General features: G+C 42.7%; 1 protein-coding gene across 1 annotated transcript in view; it reads right to left on the reverse strand.

The window, feature by feature from the left end:
• Positions 1–19,751, reverse strand: part of LOC124803291 (E3 ubiquitin-protein ligase TRIM9) — a 173,710-nt gene that overhangs the window by 131,580 nt on the left and 22,379 nt on the right. Inside the window, exons 2-6 of the mRNA XM_047264474.1 lie at positions 16,351–16,522; positions 15,960–16,237; positions 11,733–11,828; positions 8,784–9,017; positions 4,370–4,526 (exon numbers count right to left, since the gene is read on the reverse strand). Of these exons, the coding sequence (XP_047120430.1) occupies positions 4,370–4,526; positions 8,784–9,017; positions 11,733–11,828; positions 15,960–16,237; positions 16,351–16,522 (937 nt within the window). The remainder of the gene's footprint in view (positions 1–4,369; positions 4,527–8,783; positions 9,018–11,732; positions 11,829–15,959; positions 16,238–16,350; positions 16,523–19,751) is intronic.

Genomic DNA, 19,751 nt, shown 5'->3' on the forward strand with positions numbered 1-19,751 from the left:
CCTGCGACCGTAGCGGTCGTGCGGTTCCAGACTGAAGCGCCTTTAACCGCGCGGCCACTCCGGCCGGCTTCTCCGTTTTGTTTTGCTTTGTGTTGTGCGTTCCTTGTTGCTCGTTTCCTATTTTGAAATGAGTGAAGACGCTGCTCCAGATCCATCACAAGGTTGGAGTACGACTCTCGCGACCATTAAAAGGAAAGGGAGATTCTAAGTGCGAATTGGTGCTCGTAAAATTATGCTTAATGTGACGGAGGGCTGCGAGGTGAAATTGAAAATAGAAAGCTGCTATACACCCTACCACTCAAGCCCGTAAGATATCTGCCACTTCCTCGCCCCCCTCCCCCAAAAGTGTACGAACATTAGGTGGGATTACGAAGTTCGCAAGCTGTCATCCAGGCGAATCTCCTCATAGCCCAGGAAAGAAAAGGTCACTTTTGTAATTTGTACTGTACAAGTGTAAAGCTGTTTATATTCGACAATGCTTCCAACTAGGCAGCTGCTAGGTTGAAATTACTTTATTTTTATTTTGTTTCACTTAGGAAGAGACGCAGTGATACTCAAGAAGAAGTCGCCGAATTCAGTAAATTAGTTAAAAGGAATACCATAGCGGAGTTCTACACACAATAGAAAGTAGTACCTAGCGTGGCAAAACTTCTTCCAGTGCTCCGTAAGAAGATAAATTGTAGATGGGCAGTACCTCATTAAAAACTTTACTAAAGACGATGTGATTCTTGTGGAAATTATTGATGAACAATCGAAATCTCTTGTTAGAAAGTGGTGACATTGTTCTATGGCCGTCCTTGCACACATGAAGAGCATCAGGAGAGCTCAACAAATATTTTTTATCTTGATGAGTCGTGGATTGATAGCAAATCTGACATGCAGCAAATACTGCCAGAGCCCACAAGATGAATTGGTTGTTATGATGTGGAAAGTACCTCCAGAAGGATGATAGTGGCAAGTGTTGGCTGAAAGACGGGTTAGTGAAGGTTCAAATGGCTCTGAGCACTATGGGACTTAACAGCTGTGGTCATCAGTCCCCTAGAACTTAGAACTACTTAAACCTAACTAACCTAAGGACATCACACACATCCATGCCCGAGGCAGGATTCGAACCTGCGACCGTAGCAGTCGCACGGTTCCGCACTGCGCGCCTAGAACCGCGAGACCACCGCGGCCGGCGTTAGTGAAGAAAGAGGAGCTAAAGTTCTGGACGAAATCGACGCAAGGAGATTATCATGGCCAAATGAGCTCATAGAATTGCGAGAAGTTGTTTTCGGAGATGTTACTCCAAAATCTTCCCCAAAATTCTGTCGCTATTACGGACAATGAGTGGTATCATTGTAAGTAGGTGGACAAAACAACAAATTCTGTATACTATCCGAGGGTGGCGATGGTAGAATGATTGCGAAAAAGGAAAGTTAAATGCAATGACAGAATGACAAAGGCTGAGATGTATGTTCTTGTGCAGGCGAATAAACCGAGTGAAAAGATCGTGGTTCGCCTACCGCCGTACAACTGCGGCCTGAACGCAGTTGAACTTACATGGTCGAAAATTAATCAGTACGTGAGGGAGCACAACGTCTCTGACGACATGTTTGCAGCCAATCTCAAAAAACTGACGGGCAATGCATTCAGTTCTGTCACTGCAAACGTTTGGGATGGGTACTGCAGAAAAGTGCAAAAGCTGGATCATGATTACAGGAGGCGCGATGGCATAGTAGTTATTGCAATTGGCGACATTATTATACCTACTAATGGCTCCAGAGAGGACTCATCTAATACAGACAGGAGGGCTGATCCCGCACGGACACAGCAGATAATGAGTCTTCACGTACCGACACGGCCGAGAGTGACCGTGAAAGTGCCTAAAATAATTCTTCAGACTGTATCATGCAGTATGAAAGGTTGTATAAATTGAATTACATCGGTTTTCTATAATAAACTGTGTTTGTCTGCAATTTATATCATTTCTGATACCTGTTACGCACTTTGTAACGATAGATCTCTTCACTGGTTTCGGCATTCACTATCACCATGCTTCACATCTGCTTTCACTGAAGCGCGACACACGGGTGTAGGTAGACTGCACGCCCTGGGAGGGGCAGGCGCGCCTCTCTTCTCCCCTCTACGGCCGCAGTCCTCGTTTGTTTACGCCCGCGGCCGACTGCCACGACATATAGGGTCCAATTAATAATGCAGTGGCGGAGCTGTTATTTGTACTCAGGTTATTCATGTGAAAAGAAGTCCGATACGATTATGGCCGCACGAGGGAAGTAACAAACTCTTAATGCGGAATGGTAGTCGGCGCTAGACGCATGAGACATTACATTTCGGAAATCGTTAGGCAATTTAATATTCCGGGATGCACGGTGTCAAGACTGTGCTGAGAATACCACATTTCTGATATTATCTATCACTACGGACAACACTTAACGACCGAGAGCAGCGGTGTTAGCGTAGAGTAAAAAATAAAAAAAATTCAGATGGCTCTAAGCACTATGGGACTTAACAAAATGGTTCAAATGGCTCTGAGCACTATGGGACTCAACTGCTGAGGTCATGAGTCCCCTAGAACTTAGAACTACTTAAACCTAACTAACCTAAGGACATCACAAACATCCATGCCCGAGGCAGGATTCGAACCTGCGACCGTAGCGGGGACTTAACATCTGAGGTCATCAGTCCCCTAGACTTAGAACTACTTAAACCTAACTAACCTAAGGACATCACACACATCCAGGCAGGATTCGAACCTACGACCGTAGCAGCAGCGCTGTTCCGGAGTGAAGCGCCTAGAACCGCTCGGTCACAAGGCCGGCTGCATAGTCGTCGGTGCTAACAGACAAGCAAAACTGCGTGATATAACAGTAGGAATCAATGGGGACTACGACGAACGTGTCCGTTAGGAAAGTGCAGCGAAATATGGCTTTTTAATGGGCTACGGCAGCAGATGACAGACACGATACTGCCTGCACCATCTCTCCTGTGTTCGTCACCATATCAGTTGGATCCGAGACAACTGGAAATCCGTGGCCTGGTCAGATGAGTGCAGACTTCAGCTGCTAAGAGCTGATGGTAGGGTTCGAGTCATCTATGCAAGCTGGTGGTGGCTCCATAGCGGTGTGGGCCACATTTAAATGGAATGGATGGGGTCCTCCGGTCCAATTGAACCGATCATTGACTCGAAATGGTTATTCTCGGCTATCTGGAGACAATTTGCAGCCATTCATGGGCTTCACGTCCCCAAACAACGATGGAATTTTAGTGGATGACATTGCGCCAAGTCAACAGACCACAACTATTCGGATTTGTTTTGAAGAACTTTCTGGACAACTTCCTGGATCTGGGCACTCAGATCGGCCGACATGACTCCTGTCTAGTATTTATGGAAAATAATCGAAAGGTCACTACATGCACAAAATCCAGCACCGGCAACACTCTCGCAATTATGGGCGGCTACAGAGGCACCATGGCTCGGTATTTCTGCAGAGGACTTCCAACGATTTGTTGAGTCCATGCCACGTCATGTTGCTGCACTACGCGGGGGAAAAAAGGTCCAGAACGATATTAAGGGTATCTTATGACTCTTGTTACCGCAGTGTACTTGCCAAATTATATCAATGTACAACACCTTTTTCAGGAGATATGACGTCATAAACACTGAGATACGTGAAACGAATTTTTCTTAAAACGAACCGCTCTTTACGAGAGTGCACTCATCCAGTGTTTGATAATGAGAGTACTTAATGACCTTTAACCTTCTTGGATCGTAGTTTCGAAACTTTCCTAAACTTGTGCTTTATGCATGTGTAATTCTCAGTGAATAACACGGAGTTAATAAAATCAATATAGTTAAGGTTTTGTGTCTTCATAGACGGTTTACATGCATAACGTTAAATATATTGATTTTTAAAGTCATCCAACATTTTATGATTTTTTTATATGTGAGAGATCCATTCTTTAATAGGGGACTGCTGGTATTTATTAACTACACCTTACCCCATCGTTAAGTCACCAAGTGACAAGTTAATTTCGTAGGATGTCTTGCTAAGGTCTTTCAGGGTTTTCAAATACTCTTAACGAATTGTTACCTCTGGAGAAGAATATATGCTTTTGTGAAATTTCTTGACAGGTTAGAATTTAGTCCCAAAGAGCACGTGTGTAGTTTGGAAAGTAGTGGTGCCTGGACACAGCGGTAGTTAGAGTTATTTCCCTAAAAACAGAAGAGTCGAGATTCCAGTTCAAGTTCAGCGTACAGTTTCAAACCTGCCAGGAAGTTTCGCTAAGTATGCTTTGATACTGGACGCTCCGTTCCACTGGCCAGCCACTCGTCGCACTGTCTGGGTGGAAGTGGGCAGCGGAAACTTACGCTTCATCTGGATGAAGTTGAGCTGCTCGATGGCTCGCAGCACAGACTTGTCGTCCAGCGTGAGGTCGAACTCGTGGCTGAGGCGGGGCGACGCGACCACGTCCTTGTGCCACGTGATGTCCACGTTCGCCACGCGGTTGATCAGCATCGAGCCCACCTGTGGAAAGACACACCTAGGTAAATGTATCCCTGAAACAGTCATATTTTCGTGTGGCTCGATGGCCTGGTGCATGTCTTTCAGTTGGACACCACATCCGTGACTCTCGTGTCTCTAAGCTACCCCAGTTATCCAACGATAGAAAGGAGGCCTACAGTTTATCGTTGAATCTGAACCACGTACCGTTCCTCGCGATCCATCATATCATTAAGAGGTGAACGCTAGGTTAAAACGCAGACAGAAAAATTCGTGATCCCACCGAGATTAAATCCTGCGACCTCACGGTTTCCAGACACGAGCTTTAATACGAGTACTAGACCACCAGGCCTGACGATGCTATATTGGTAACATTTCATTGGTGTAGTCGAAATACGAAACCTAGACATAAAATTTTAACAATCTCTTCAAAAAAGTAAGCTTACGCATTCCTCTCTCTCTCTCTCTCTCTCTCTCTCTCTATCTATCTGTCTTTTTCCTTTCTTCAGTTTCATGCCTGCAGTCCACGCCGCTAGAGGAATCAAAACAAAACTGTACAGCCCAGTGCCCGATGATACAGTTGAGTATCGTGTGGTGATTCGTTTTCTGCCTTTGGAGGGGAAAAACGCTGCAACAATTCATGCTGACATAATATACTCTTTGCAGGGCATCCACAACTGTTTCTAAAAATTTTCATGATGAATAAATCTGCTGTAGTTGTACTTGACAAATTATGCATTAAGATAAAATCGTACACGCAAGATTTAAACACCATCTTGAGGCGCTGGGAAAAAAAGAAAGAAACTGTGACAGATACGACATATAATTTATCAACTTGAAAAGGGTTCATTTAGATGTGAATATAAATTTAAATTTATGAAGCAGGATGCGAGATCCTGTGTAGGTGAGGCATGAAAAGGTGCTTTGAGCTAACCGGTACCACAAAGAGTAAACTGGGCCTAACCAGAAAAACCACCAATGTATCAACAGGCAAATACTCATCACCAGCTTAATGTAACCTACAAACCAACTTTGAACGACCAGACATTAGGCATAGGCTTAAAAAAAGAAAAAGAAAGCGTGAATGCTGCAGAATGCCAATTTGTGAACCTCGTAGGTAACGTATCATGTAAGTATATTGAGGCGACTCATTGCAGTTCATGTTTCAGTGAGCTAACCGGTCTCACTGCATGTCTACAACATGCGACGGGCTGGGTACATACTTGGTAAGCTACTTTTGAGGTGTACAGATTGGCATTCTATGGCATTTATGCCTTCATTTTACTTTATTAAGCCTATGCCACATGCCTGGTCGTTCAAAGTTTATTTTTAGGTTACATTCGGCTGGCAACGCGTGTTTATTTATTGATATATTCATGATTTTTTCAGATAGGCCTCATTCACCCAATGTGGTACTGCTTGTCTCAAAAAACGTTTTCATGCCCCATCTGCACTGGATCTCGTATGCTACTCGATAAATTTTGTGGTTTTTTTACATGGCTGGTACGATTTTCTCGTGCGCAATCAAGGTATGACAAGATATTCACATTGTATGAATCCTTTTAAATTAATTTTAATAATAGTATCTCTCTTAGTTTCTCATCTGTTTTTAACGCATGAAGATGGGATTTACATCCTGAAACACGGGTTACTGTATCTAAATAAACGATTTGTCCAGTATAACTGGAGCGGATTTATTCATCACGAAAAATTCATACTGAGTGGGTGAAAGTGGAGAGCAACAATGTAGCATAATATGATACAGTGGTCATGTGGTGCAGACGATTCCAGTGTGGTCAGAAAAGTCCGAATAAAGAAGAATGAAGTGGCCGACCATCTCTCTGTGAAGAAACAAGAATCACAAAAGAAATGGAGGTCTTGTGGTAGAAGATCAGCGACTCACAAACGAGACAAAAGTGAAACTCATTCATGGATCAGTTTTCGATATCTTGTGCGACTTTTTGAACATGATGAATGTCGAAGCTCACTGTGTTCCGTGACAGCCAACACCCACTGAAGAAGTCCGCTGAATAGAGGTAACATCAGAAATTTTGCACTTGTGTCAAGCCAATAGAGATAACTTCTTTAGACACAAAATCGTCATTGACAAGTGCTAGGTGTATCGCTACGATCCCAATACAAAACAACAAAGCAAGCAGTGGAAAGATGTGGATCCACTACCACCGAAGAAGGATCACCCACAATTTACGACGCCATCGACAATGCGCCAGCTCATTCTGCACAGAGCACCTCGGACGAGAAAACCATTGGTTGGCAGTAATTTCTTGAACGACACGTTTTTTGAACGATGAATATGCAGACTTCTACAATCAAGGTCACGGCAAAGTCAGCCATCATCAGGAAAAACGTGTCTCCTTGAAGGGTGAATGTACATTGTATCATGGCCACAGTTATATATTTTGGAGGTGATAAAACGCCTTAGGTAACTCTCACGGGAAACGGACAGCAAGTTGCAACTGGTGCAGCAAGCTCTGATTCCTTGCTGGCATCCAGGTAAAAACGTAGTCCTACCAACTCACCTCCATTACAGACACAGCCCTACGATGCCTGGTAACAATAATCCGATGAGTTCACTAGTGAATCCGGTGCAGGAGCTCGGAACGTTAAAGGGTAAGGCTTGGAAATCGGATGTGGCCCTTTCAAAGAGCCGATCTTGAAAATTGGCCATGTGGTATTTACATAAACTATGGAAACCATAAATATAAGTGATTAGACAAAGACTTGAAAGTCAGTATCCCCATATGTGAGCCTGGTGTCGCATCTACCACACCACGCTTAGTTACCTATTAATTTGATAGGACCCATCATGTGTAGCAGTTGTGGTAGACAAACATCGTTATCCTACTCTCTGCAGTGACATGTCCAGTTCGCTATGGAGAAGGTAGACCACATATTTGACAATGGTACAATAGGGAAACAGTTATAATATATGTGGGCACTCATGCAACAGATGTGGGCAGTTGCCTGACAGATGCAGGCAGTTGCTAAGAAGAAAATGTGGCCACAGCACTCATACTTTTAAAATCATTAGTTTTATAGTTCTTCAAGTATTTTCAAACAATTTAACCTCCTCTATCATAGCTGACATTATTTGTTATTTTATTACTACTATACACCTTGGCTATTTTATAGTAGGATATGCACCAGTGTATGACTACCTTGGCATGTGCTGAAACACCTACAAGAATGACAAAAATATCCCAAAATAGTTGCACATCAAGGCAGATGGTTCCAGAAGACACAGTTGTGCAGTAGGAATGCAGTTTCCCAATAGACTTACTCAACAATCACACAGTTCCCCAACAGGTAGGCTGTTACACAACAAAAGCAAATCGCAACAATAGGCAGTTAGTACTGCTACTGACAGTTTCACAACAAACTCATAGTTGCATGAGAGATGTGTGTCTGCACAATGGCCAATTACATAACAGTTAACTGACCAACAGACAGTTGATTAACAGATGGTTGATCAACAAATGGTTGATCAACAGATGACTGATCAACAACAGATTGGTGATCAATCAACAGATGTCTGATCAACAAGTGACTGATCAACAGATGACTCATCAGCAGTCAGTTGATCAACAGACAGTTGATCAGCAAACAGTTGATCAACAGATTGTTGAGTAATAGATGATTGATCAACAGGTGGTTGATCAACAGGTGGTTGATCAACAGATGGTTGATCAACAGATGGTTGATCAACAGATGGTTGATCAACAGATGGTTGATCAACAGATCACTGAGCAACAAACAGTTGAGCAACAGACAGTTGAGCAACAGACAGTTGAGCAACAGACAGTTGAGCAACAGACAGTTGAGCAACAGACATTTGAGCAACAGACATTTGAGCAACAGTCATTTGAGCAACAGTCATTTGAGCAACAGTCATTTGAGCAACAGACAGTTGAGCAACAGACAGTTGAGCAACAGACAGTTGAGTGACAGACAGTTGAGTGACAGACAGTTGAGTGACAGACTGTTGAGTGACAGACTGTTGAGTGACAAATGGTTGAGTAACAGGTCATTGAGCAACAGGCAGTTGAGAAACAGACAGTTGAGCAACTGATGGTTAGGCTACAGACAGATGAGCAACAGACAGTTCTGCAAAATACCTTCTGCAGGATGGAAAAATCAATTACCAGTAGTCTATTACCAATAAGGCCCATCCTGTATTAGCAAATTAAAAAAGTTGATGAGCCCTTGACGTAAACATAAAGGCATTACTTATAGATAGACTAAGTTTTGCAGTATGCTGACCTGCAGGAACGCCGCCGAGTCGGTCTCCTTGAGGGCCTCTATGCAGAACTGGAGGAGGCCGGTGGTGCCCTGGAGGCGGCACGTGCAGGCCGACACCTGGTCGCGCAGCGCCCGCAGCTTCAGCTCCCGCTGCTGCCTCACGAACTCCAGCAGCTGAGCGCGCCGCGCCTCGATCGCCTCGATGAGCGCATCGCACTGCGCCGACACCGTCGCCTCGAACTCCGCACAGTTCTCCTGGTAGGCACAAGCGAAGGCACAAGCAGTCAACGCCTTTTCTCGGTATGGACTTTCACACACAATCCAGCGCAGGCAAACTAGAAAGCAAATACACAGGTTTTTTTTTCATTTTTAATATCTTATTATTATTATGTAAAAGACTGAGCGAAAACAGAATTACTACTTCTCATAGCAAGATTTGACGCCACCTAGTGATGTTTCGGGCACATGACACAGCAGGGAAAGGAAATGAAAAAATATAAGCGGAGCAGAGGGTTTGGAACATTTACCTCAATGGGGTGACATTTCTATGGACAGACATTTCTGCAGAGTCTCGTGCTCTTTCTGGGATAAGCAGCTTATTGTAGGTAGTCTATGAGTTGACGAAGCCACTGAATGTGAAAGAAAAAAATCTGGTTGTGGTGAGAGACTCATTGTAGTGTACTGAGAGGTCTAGGTTTGGTCAGAATGTGACAGTTCGGCTTTTAGTTGGTGTGGCCAACGAACGTGCAAGGAATAATCCTCGTTGTCGTAACATACTGATGTCTAGGTCTAGGTTAGTTAAAAATGTGACAGTTTGGTTGTGAGCTGGTAAGGCCAGCGAATATGAAAGCGAAAAACCACCTGTAGTATCTTGGACTCTGCAGAAATGTCAACACACTCTATCTCCACACAAGTGTCACTCGCACAACTGTCACAAACTCGAACGCGGACGGATAGAAAATCATTCTAGCGACGGTACGGGCCTCAGGTGGGAGAATCCACTGATAGTAATATCAGAAATTGAGTCCACCTTGATGCAAAACACCTTGTTGTTCGTTTATTTTTTTATTAGCCCAAAATAGTTTCGGCGACAAATATCACCATCATCAGCGGGTTTTTTTAATCTAAAACATACAGAAAATGGCATGGTTGTACAAACACAGTAAAACATTATTACAATTTTACAATTCGTCTTTTGAAGTATAATTTTCTATTGATACTTTCATACTACCTTATTTATTTTACGTTACAGCATGTTTTAAGCAATTATTGGCGCTGTTTGCGACATATTTTCTGTGCTCTTTTTTTCTGTTGCAGTCTTTTTACTTAGCGAACATCACGTCATCTGCAACCATGTGAGCGGCTGTTGGTAAGCAAATACTAAAAGATGAACTTCGTATGTCAGCAGTATATACGAAGTTCACCTTTTAGTATTTGTTTACCAACAGCCGCTCACATGGTTGCAGATGACGTGATGTTCGCTAAGTAAAAAGACTGCAACAGAAAAAAAGAGCACAGAAAATATGTCGCAAACAGCGCCAATAATTGCTTAAAACATGCTGTAACGTACAATAAATAAGGTAGTATGAAAGTATCAATAGAAAATTATACTTCAAAAGACGAATTGTAAAATTGCAATAATGTTTTACTGTGTTTGTACAACCATGCCATTTTCTGTATGTTTTAGATTTAAAAAACCCGCTGATGATGGTGATATTTGTCGCCGAAACTATTTTGGGCTAATAAAAAAATAAACGAACAACAAGGTGTTTTGCATCAAGGCGGACTAAATTTCTGATATTATTATTTTTCTATGCAAACACGGACCAAATGGAAGAGTTCCAAGATAACATTATTGAATCCACTGATATAAGCGACTTTAACACAGGACAGATTGTAATGGCTCGACTCTTGGAACTGGCCATCTCCGAAACGACGAAGCTGGTTGGCTCCTCGCGTGCTACTGTCGTGAGCATATGTGAAACCTGGTTGAAGGATAGTGAAACCATAGACAGGTGACAAGGTATTGGCGGTCCACTCATCACAGAACGTAGGGGTTGCCTCCTAGGTATAGCAGGATAGGCAGTGATCAGTGGCAGGTATGACAACAGAGTTTAGTACTGGTGCAGGCACGGTTGTTCCGAAACACAGCGATCGGCGCCGATTTTGAACGTGGGGTCTGCAGTAGACGATCCCCCTTTTCTCATGCTGACCCAGTGATATAGCAAAGATGATTGCAATGGACATGGAACCCTCGAAATTGGACCATGGATCAATGGAAACGTGTCACCTGGTCGAATGAATCACTTTTGTTGTTACACCAGATAGATGGTTGGGTCCAGGTAAGCCGTGGTGGACTGTCGTCCACTCGAACAGCTACTTGAAACATGAGCCACGTCACTAAAGTAGATCTGTAGCGAAGTATTATGCGAAGGGGGATATTCATCTGGGCTTCCATGGTACCTGTGGTAGCAATCTAGGACACCAGGATATCTTTGGACAACTTGAACATTATTGGGGACCACCTGTATCCGATAATGCTTGATGCCTTCCCTAAAAGCGTTGACATTTTCCAGCAGGATAACTGTCCGTGTCACAAGTCCAGAATCGTGCTACAGTGGTTTGAGGAGCGTGATAGTGACCTCACTTGATTGTGTTTGCCACCAGATTCGCCTGATCTGAACACGCTTGACTACGTCTGGGTCGCTATAGTGTTCCAGCACCGTTCCCACAAATCATTAACCCATAGTTTACTGAAACTGCCTGGCCTGTGCTTACAAATGTGATGCCGCATGCCAAGGACCTGTCGAACAAATACTACGCAGAATAGCTACTGCACTGTGCTCCAAGAACGGACAAACACGCTATTGAGTAAATGGCTATAATGTTTTGGCGCCTCAGCGTATCTCAGCCTCCATTCAACTAGTAGTATGTACATCATATGAGAGGCATGTTAGTGTGAGTACTCACATTCACTTTATCGCTCATGCCCTTGAGCCGCTGTATGAACTCCGTGGTAGAGCGGGCTTTCTCAGACAGCTGCTGCAGGTTCTGCGACAGCTCCGTCTACAAGACAGAAAGACAAAAATGTTAACACGGTGCTGACGATGCATTCGTCGCCGCAACTGAAATGGTACTTACATCTCCCCAAACATGCATCAACTAAAAACTCATCAAGACACACACACACACACACACACACACACACACACACACACACACACACACACAGAGACACATCTTAAATAATTTCTTGACTTTACCCTCCCACAGCAGGCCTCCAGTCGTTTTGTGATGGCCGTTTAACAGTATCATGATGTGAGTACAATATTCTGGAGTGATGACACACGAGCTACCGTGGATTTATATTCTCTACACAATGTATGATGAATCAAAAAAAAAAATTATTTCTTTAATTTATTCCGTTTATTCTTAAGGCTGCTGACAGTTCGTCACTGAACGACAACGTACTGTATAGTGTCCCTTGCGTTACATCATTTCGGTAACTAATCGTTCACATGAATAATTTATAAATTTTTAGAAATAACCAGCCAGAAAACTGAAGATAAAAAAATGGATTTACTTCTCCGCAAGTACAATTGATGGGGAAAGGTTTACTATATTAACAACTGAAAGTGTCGGTGAAAATGATAATCCACGAAACATAATAAATTCTAAGATAAGACTAATTAATCCTTGCTAAATTGAGGGTTACCGTAGCACTTACTTCTGCCCATCCCTTCAATTGTAAGGACACTTGAGAAGTTGTAAGCAGCAAGACGAAAAGACTTTAAATTATAAAAACAAATAACTGGACTGCAATTTATCACGCATGTTCTTCCTTGTACATGATTCTTTTTCGTATAATAAATCACTTTAAATAGTAACGAAGTTTACACAAAATACAGGCAAAAAAAGCAATAAACGTTGGGAAATTTGAATGACGAAGTGGTGGTGTAATAAATACTGTTTATCGCTCCCGTTTCACTTCCATATTAAGCTAGAAGTAATTTCTAAAACATTTTCTAACACACAAATTTATAATAGGAAAATCATTTACATACATTGGGAGTGTGAGGGAACATACTGTAAATGCAATCTTTGAGAGTGTGGTGGTACTGCATTTTAAAAGGTAAAAAGGCTGAGCAAAACGCAAATACAAAAGGAGCAAACAGTATTTCCTGGAAAAACTGTTTGTCCAGGAAATGCAGTACCACTACACTCTCAAAGATTGCAATTACATTACGTTCCCTCACACTCCTCAATATTCCTGCATTTATTCATTTCTGTTTATGTTGGTGACATTGATTAAGTTCCTTATATATTCTGTAGTTACATTGATCTTTCTTCTGTTAATTGGTTTATGTAGCACTCTCCATATTTTCTACCTCTTGAAGTAGGCTTATCAAGTACTAATTTTATTTTATTTTATTAGTCTCGTTTATTAATAGAAACTGTTATGTAGGCATCCTGTTCTTTCTTTCTCTTAAAGTTTCTTCCTGTCTACTCCGTTTTTATTTTTATTTATTTACTGTTTAAAATTTTTTACTTTTTACAATGCATTACCACCATACTATCAAAAATGTTACTTACTGAGTGTTCCTGCTTCAGTGTGGAGGTGTGATTTCCATTTCAATGTTGTTTATAAACATTGTAACTGCTTTCGTGACAATACTGAGTAAAAGTCTGATGATGGCCTTGTAAGCCGAAAACCGGTTAACACAATAAAAGTAATATTATAGAACAAAACCAAACTAGTCCTTTTCATTTATTATAAAGTTGTTCTACCAAGAACCGACGGAAGATTCAGTGAGCATATATCACTAACATCGATTTGGAGTACGATTCTGGAACATATAATGAGTTCGAATATTATGAAGAAAACAATGTATTGACACATACTCAGCTTGGGTTCACAAGCAATCGTTGTTGTAAAACACAAGTAGATTTCAAGATAGATTTTGACACCATTCCTCACAAGTGACATCTAATCAAATTGAGTGCCCACGAAACATCGTCTCAGTTTAGCGAGTGGAATCGTCATTTGCTGTTAGAAAGGTAGCAGTTCGTATTAACTGACGGAAATGCATCGAGTAAAACAGAAGTAATATGTGACGTTGCCCAAGAAGGTCTTATAGGATATCTGCTGTTCATGATCTATATAAACGATTTAGGGGACAATCTGAGCAGCTATCTTAAATTGCTTGCAGATGATTCTGCCATCTATCGTCTTGTAAAGTCATCTGATGATCAAAACCAATAGCAAAATGATTTAGACAAGATATCTGTACTGTGCGAAATGTTGCAGTTAACTGTAAATAATGAAAAGCATGAAGTCAAAAAATGGTTCAAATGGCTCTGAGCACTATGGGACTCAACTGCTGTGGTCATAAGTCCCCTATAACTTAGAACTACTTAAACCTAACTAACCTAAGGACATCACACACATCCATGCTCGAGGCAGGATTCGAACCTGCGACCGTAGCGGTCGTGCGGTTCCAGACTGAAGCTCCTTTAACCGCGCGGCCACTCCGGCCGGCCAACATGAAGTTATCCACATGAGTACTAAATGGAACAGGCTAAATTTCGGTACACGATAAATCACACAAGTCTAAGCGATGTCAGTTCAGCTAAATACTTTGCGATTACAATCACAAATAACTTCAATTAAAAGGCTCATATAGATACTGTTGTGTGAAAAGTGAACCGAAGACTGCGATTTATTGGCAGAACATTTAGAAAAAGCAACAGATGTAGTAAAGAGACTGCCCAAACTACCTTGTCCGTCCTCTTCTTGAGTACTGCTGTCCGGTTTGGGATCTGGATCAGATAGGACTAACGGAGCGCCTCTAAAAACTCTAAAGAAGTGCATCTCGTTTCGTGTTATCGCGAAATAGGGAAGAGAGTGCCACGGATATGATACGCGAATTGGTGTGGCAATTACTAAAGCAAAGGCACTTTTCCTTCCCGCGAGATTTTTCACGAAATTTCAATTGTTAACTTTCTCTACACAATACGAAAATATTTGAAGTGGTTGAAGTGGCTCTGAGCACTATGGGACTTAACTGTTGAGGTTATCAGTCCCCTAGAACCTAGAACTACTTAAACCTAACTAACCTAAGGACATCACACACATCCATGCTCGAGGCAGGATTCGAACCTGCAACCGTAGCGGTCGCGCGGTTCCAGAAGACTGTAGCGTCTAGAACCGCTCGGCCACTTCGGCCGACGAAAATATTTCGTTGGCGCCCACCTACACAGGAAGAAATTAACATCACAATAGAATAAGAGAAATCAGATTTAAGTCTTCGTTTTTCCGCGTGCTGTTCGAGAGTGGAATAGTAGAGAAATGGTTTGAAGGTGATTCGATGAACCCACTGCTAGGCACTTAATTGTAAACAGTAGATTAATAATGCAGATGTAGGTATGTATTGCGTGAGGGAAAAATTGTATTTATAGTGACTTTCTGGAACTTTCTGATCTCTTTGTCAGTCTGTGGAAAATGTTTCATGTAGTTGTTGTTGGTTCATATAAAAACGTTAATCGTCGTCGTCATCACAGCAATTCTCGTACCGTCTTTTTACTCTATCATGTTGGTAAAAAAGAAAAGTTGTGTAAATGTTATTTTTATAATTAATTCCTCAACCAGCGAAAAAGAAACGAGAGTACACCCACATACAATTAAATAACTGAACCCATTTGTCGACAAGATGATTTTTAAACTTCCTGGCAGATTAAAACTGCGTGCCGGACCGAAACCCGAACTCGGGACCTTTGCCTTTCGCGGGCAAATGCTCTACCACTTGGTAGATTAAAACTGTGTGCCGGACCGAGACTCGAACTCGGGACCTTTGCCTTTCTACCACTTGGTAGAGCACTTGCCCGCGAAAGGCAAAGGTCCCGAGTTCGAGTCTCGGTCCGGCACACAGTTTTAATCTGCCAGGAAGTTTCATATCACCGCACACTCCGCTGTAGAGTGACAATGTCATTCAAGATGATTGTTATTTGGTTTACGTAACACGGTCGCTCTAAAACCCGAATTAATATTTAGTAAATAAGTAAATTTATAAACGTAACAGTAGACCACCTACGGCGTCGACGAAGCGTTAAATTCTTTATCTCCCTCCCGCCTGCAGAGAGTGCAACACGAGAACGACGCACACGCATCTGACGCGCCTAATACAGACGCGCACGCACCGCCGGGCAGTAAACACGCGACGCCGGAATAACGAGCAACTTATCAGATCCGGGCGTTAAGAAACCCGAGAGCAGAGCGGGAGAGCGGCGGCAAGTAGCGGAGCCGGAGCCGCGACATTTGCGTGGCGGTTCCCGCGGGAGCTCCTTAAGAAGGCCACCGCCCCAGCCCGGCTTGTTTTCTGCGACGTCGCCTCTCGTTAAGGCCCCGCGCTGATCCCCCGGAGTGCCGCTAAGCGGGCTTTGCGTCCCCGGGGCGGACCGCGCGGCCAAATCCCGCTCTAAGCGCGAATTCGCGTGCCGCCGCACCATTCATCTCTCTCTCTACTGCCGGCCCGCAAACAAAAACGCCCCGCTGGCTAGCTGGCTGGCGCTCTCGGGCTGTTGCTAATACCTCGGCGACCTGCTGACGCCTCCCTGAAGGCGTCTTCGCTCGCATTAGGGACACCCGTGCTGTCTGCTGGTGCCGCATCTTCCTCTTCTTCTTTTCCTTCTTCTTCCGTGCTCTTCCCGCGGTATACTACCCGCAGTGGCTCCAGCCAGGCGCTCGTCCGAGAGGGACTCCACTGCAAAACATTTTAGTACAGACGTTTACATTTTAACACCAGCTAAGCACCCGGCGTTGCCCGGTTATATATTTATTCTAATCTTCTATTAGTCCACCTCCTCCTTCCCCTCTCTGTCCATCTCCTCCGAAACCCCACTATATACAGGGTGATTAAAAAGTCAGTATAAATTTGAAAACTAAGTAAACCATGGAATAATGTAGATAATGAGATAAAAATTGACACACATGCTTGGAATGACATGGGGTTTTATTAGAACAAAAAAAATTCACAAAATGTCTGACAGATGGCGCTGGACAGCAAAACGTCGGTAACTGCTACCGTGACGGGTTGGAGGTACGCCGGTATGTTACAGAATCGCATCATCCACAGCCTGGCTGATAAACACCTGCTGGAACGTACGATGTTTATGTAGGATGGCGCTCCACCCCATATTGCTAGACGCGTAAAAGATCTCTTGCGCGCGTCGTTTGGTGATGATCGTGAACTCAGCCGCCGCTTTCGTCATGCTTGGTCTCCCAGGTCCCCAGACCTCAGTCCGTGCGATTATTGGCTTTGGGGTTACCTGAAGTCGCAAATGCATCGTGATCGACCGACATCTCTAGGGATGCTGAAGGACAACATCCGACGCCAATGCCTCACCATAACCCCGGACATGCTTTACAGTGTTGTTCACAACATTATTCCTCGACTACAGCTATTGTTGAGGAATGATGGTGGACATATTGAGCATTTCAAGTAAAGAACATCATCTTTGCTTTGTCTTACTTTGTTATGCTAATTATTGCTACTCTGATCAGATGAAGCGCCATCTGTCGGACATTTTTGAACTTTTGTATTTTTTTGGTTCTAATAAAACCCCATGTCATTCCAAGCATGTGTGTCAATTTGTACCTCTCTATCTACATTGTTCCGTGATTTATTCAGTTTTCAAATTTATACTGACTTTTTGATCACCCGTTACATCTCCTACACTCCCTCCCTCTATCCACCACCTCGACCCCCCCCCTTCCATCTACCTCCATTGTCTCCCCATTAGGGATGGCGGTTATCGCTCAAACATGCGTTTTTCTGTTATATCGTCTTTTATTTTTCACGCCAGTCTGACCCAGTTATTAAAACCGCTCAATGCGGTCGGTTTCTAAAATAACCTATTTTCGGCTCTTTATTCCTACTATTTCCCGTAATTATCGTAGAAATCCGACAATGATTGAAAAATTTTGGCTCTCCCAGGTTCATGAGACACGCAATGAAAGTATTGCATTAAGTAGGCAAATAAAACATAACTTAGTCCGTCCACTGTTCGCTGGCCGGCCCGTGTGACCGAGCGGTTCTAGGCCCGTAAGTCTGGAACCGCGCCACCGCTACGGTCGCAGGCTCGAATCCTGCCTCGGGCATGGAAGTGTGTGATGTCCTTAGGTTAGTTAGGTTTAAGTAGTTCTAAGTTCTAGGGGATTGATGACCTCAGATGTTAAGTCCCATAGTACTCAGCGCCATTTGAACCACTGTTCGCTGCTTTTCTCGATAAGTGATAAATGGCTGAATACTACGAATAATTTTTGTAACTCTCCTCAAAAATCATGTATTAATGAAGGATCGTACCACTACTTGTGCGATACGAATAATCACTGCTAAATGGTGAAAACTGAGTTCAAAGAACTCTGTTTTTCGTGTTAATTTGGTAATTTGTCCTTTTTTAAGGGCAGCTAGCAGATAAAGACAGATATATTTGGACAGTGGCAGCTATTTTCTATTTTATACTATGAATGAATTGCCAAATTTTTGATTTATGACTCTCACTATAATTTCCTTCCTGTTTTGTTATTTCATGGAATGGTAGACAAATATTTAATCCTTTAAAGCAAATCAAGCATTGAACTTCTTTGGAATGTCACGTCCTAAAAATATTTCCAAACTAGGATTGGTGTCATTCCGTAATACAACGGTTGTTCGGTGACGACGGGAAATTACCTTGTCGGTTATCGAAAAACGAAAAATTTTATCACTGCTGCTTTGGCTAATTGATGTTTCGTTTCTTTAATAGGTTCAAAAAAAACTGCTGCCCCTCTCTCTGCCTCTCTCTCCCTCCCCGCTCTCTCTGTCCATCTGCTCCTCGCCCTCAGTCCACCTCCTTCTCCTCTAATGTCCATCTCCTCCTCTTCCTCTGGTCACCACGTCCTGCCGCCTTCTCTCTCCACAGTAACACGCTCACCCCAAGAAGAAGCCGGTGGTTCCTACCACCAAAGCATTTCTTTCCAGATCGTTACTAACATGTGAATCAAATTAGGCTGAAATCATTCCAGGGGTTCAAAATCAGCTTTCTTCCCGTGGCTTTTCCCGCGTACGCACATGTCTAACATATTGCGCATATATTTAACATATCTCTCACGTATTTGTATACGTATTTCACCAGCATCTCCAGCGAATTTTATCCTGAAGTTTCATTTTCATGCAGCTCAACGTTTATGACGTCGATTTCTTGATCTACGTGCTGTACAGTGATACAGTGATATAAGTCTGCAATTATAGGCAATGGTAAATGTTTCAACCGCCTGCGAAATATGCTGTGCACAGAGTTAATAGTAAAGAAGTAAGAAATTAAAGCGTCATACTTGATGCGGTAGTCTTCACGCATTTCAGAGTTTATGGCGTTATATCTACTGGAATATACGTCTTACAATTATATTTTTTTCTAGGTACTCTAAGCGGAATATTTGCATACTATTTGTGAAATATGTTGCGAATAGAGCTAGCAGCAAAGAAGTAATAAATTAAAACATCATGGAATGTGCGATAGTTTTTTAAACATCTTAGTATTTGATGTCAAGTCTCCTGAACTGTGAGTCCTACAATGATATGTTTTTGTAGATACATTCAGTGGCTTAAGTGGGTATTGTCTGCCAGACGTGTTGCGAATAGAGTTAGCAGCAACTAAGTAAAAAATTTAAACGTCTTGCATGATGTGGCAGTTTTCCGTGCATCTTAGTGTTTATGATAATTTGTCATGAGTAAAGTTAGCAGTAAAGAAGTAATAACTTAAAACGTCATCTGCATGCACAGCAGAAACGTAGTAAGTGATTTTTTTTTTCCTTTCATCATTTTGTGAGTGTTGTCAGCGAGAAAAATTTTGGTAAAGGTTTGAAATTATGTGTAAAGTTTGATGCAAGTCGCTAAGCACTCTTATTCTCAAATATTGGATTAACTTATGGCTATTCGAACGTCGTGGGCT

Source organism: Schistocerca piceifrons, chromosome 6 (assembly GCF_021461385.2).
Source record: "Schistocerca piceifrons isolate TAMUIC-IGC-003096 chromosome 6, iqSchPice1.1, whole genome shotgun sequence".
NCBI classification, from domain to species: Eukaryota; Metazoa; Arthropoda; class Insecta; order Orthoptera; family Acrididae; genus Schistocerca; species Schistocerca piceifrons.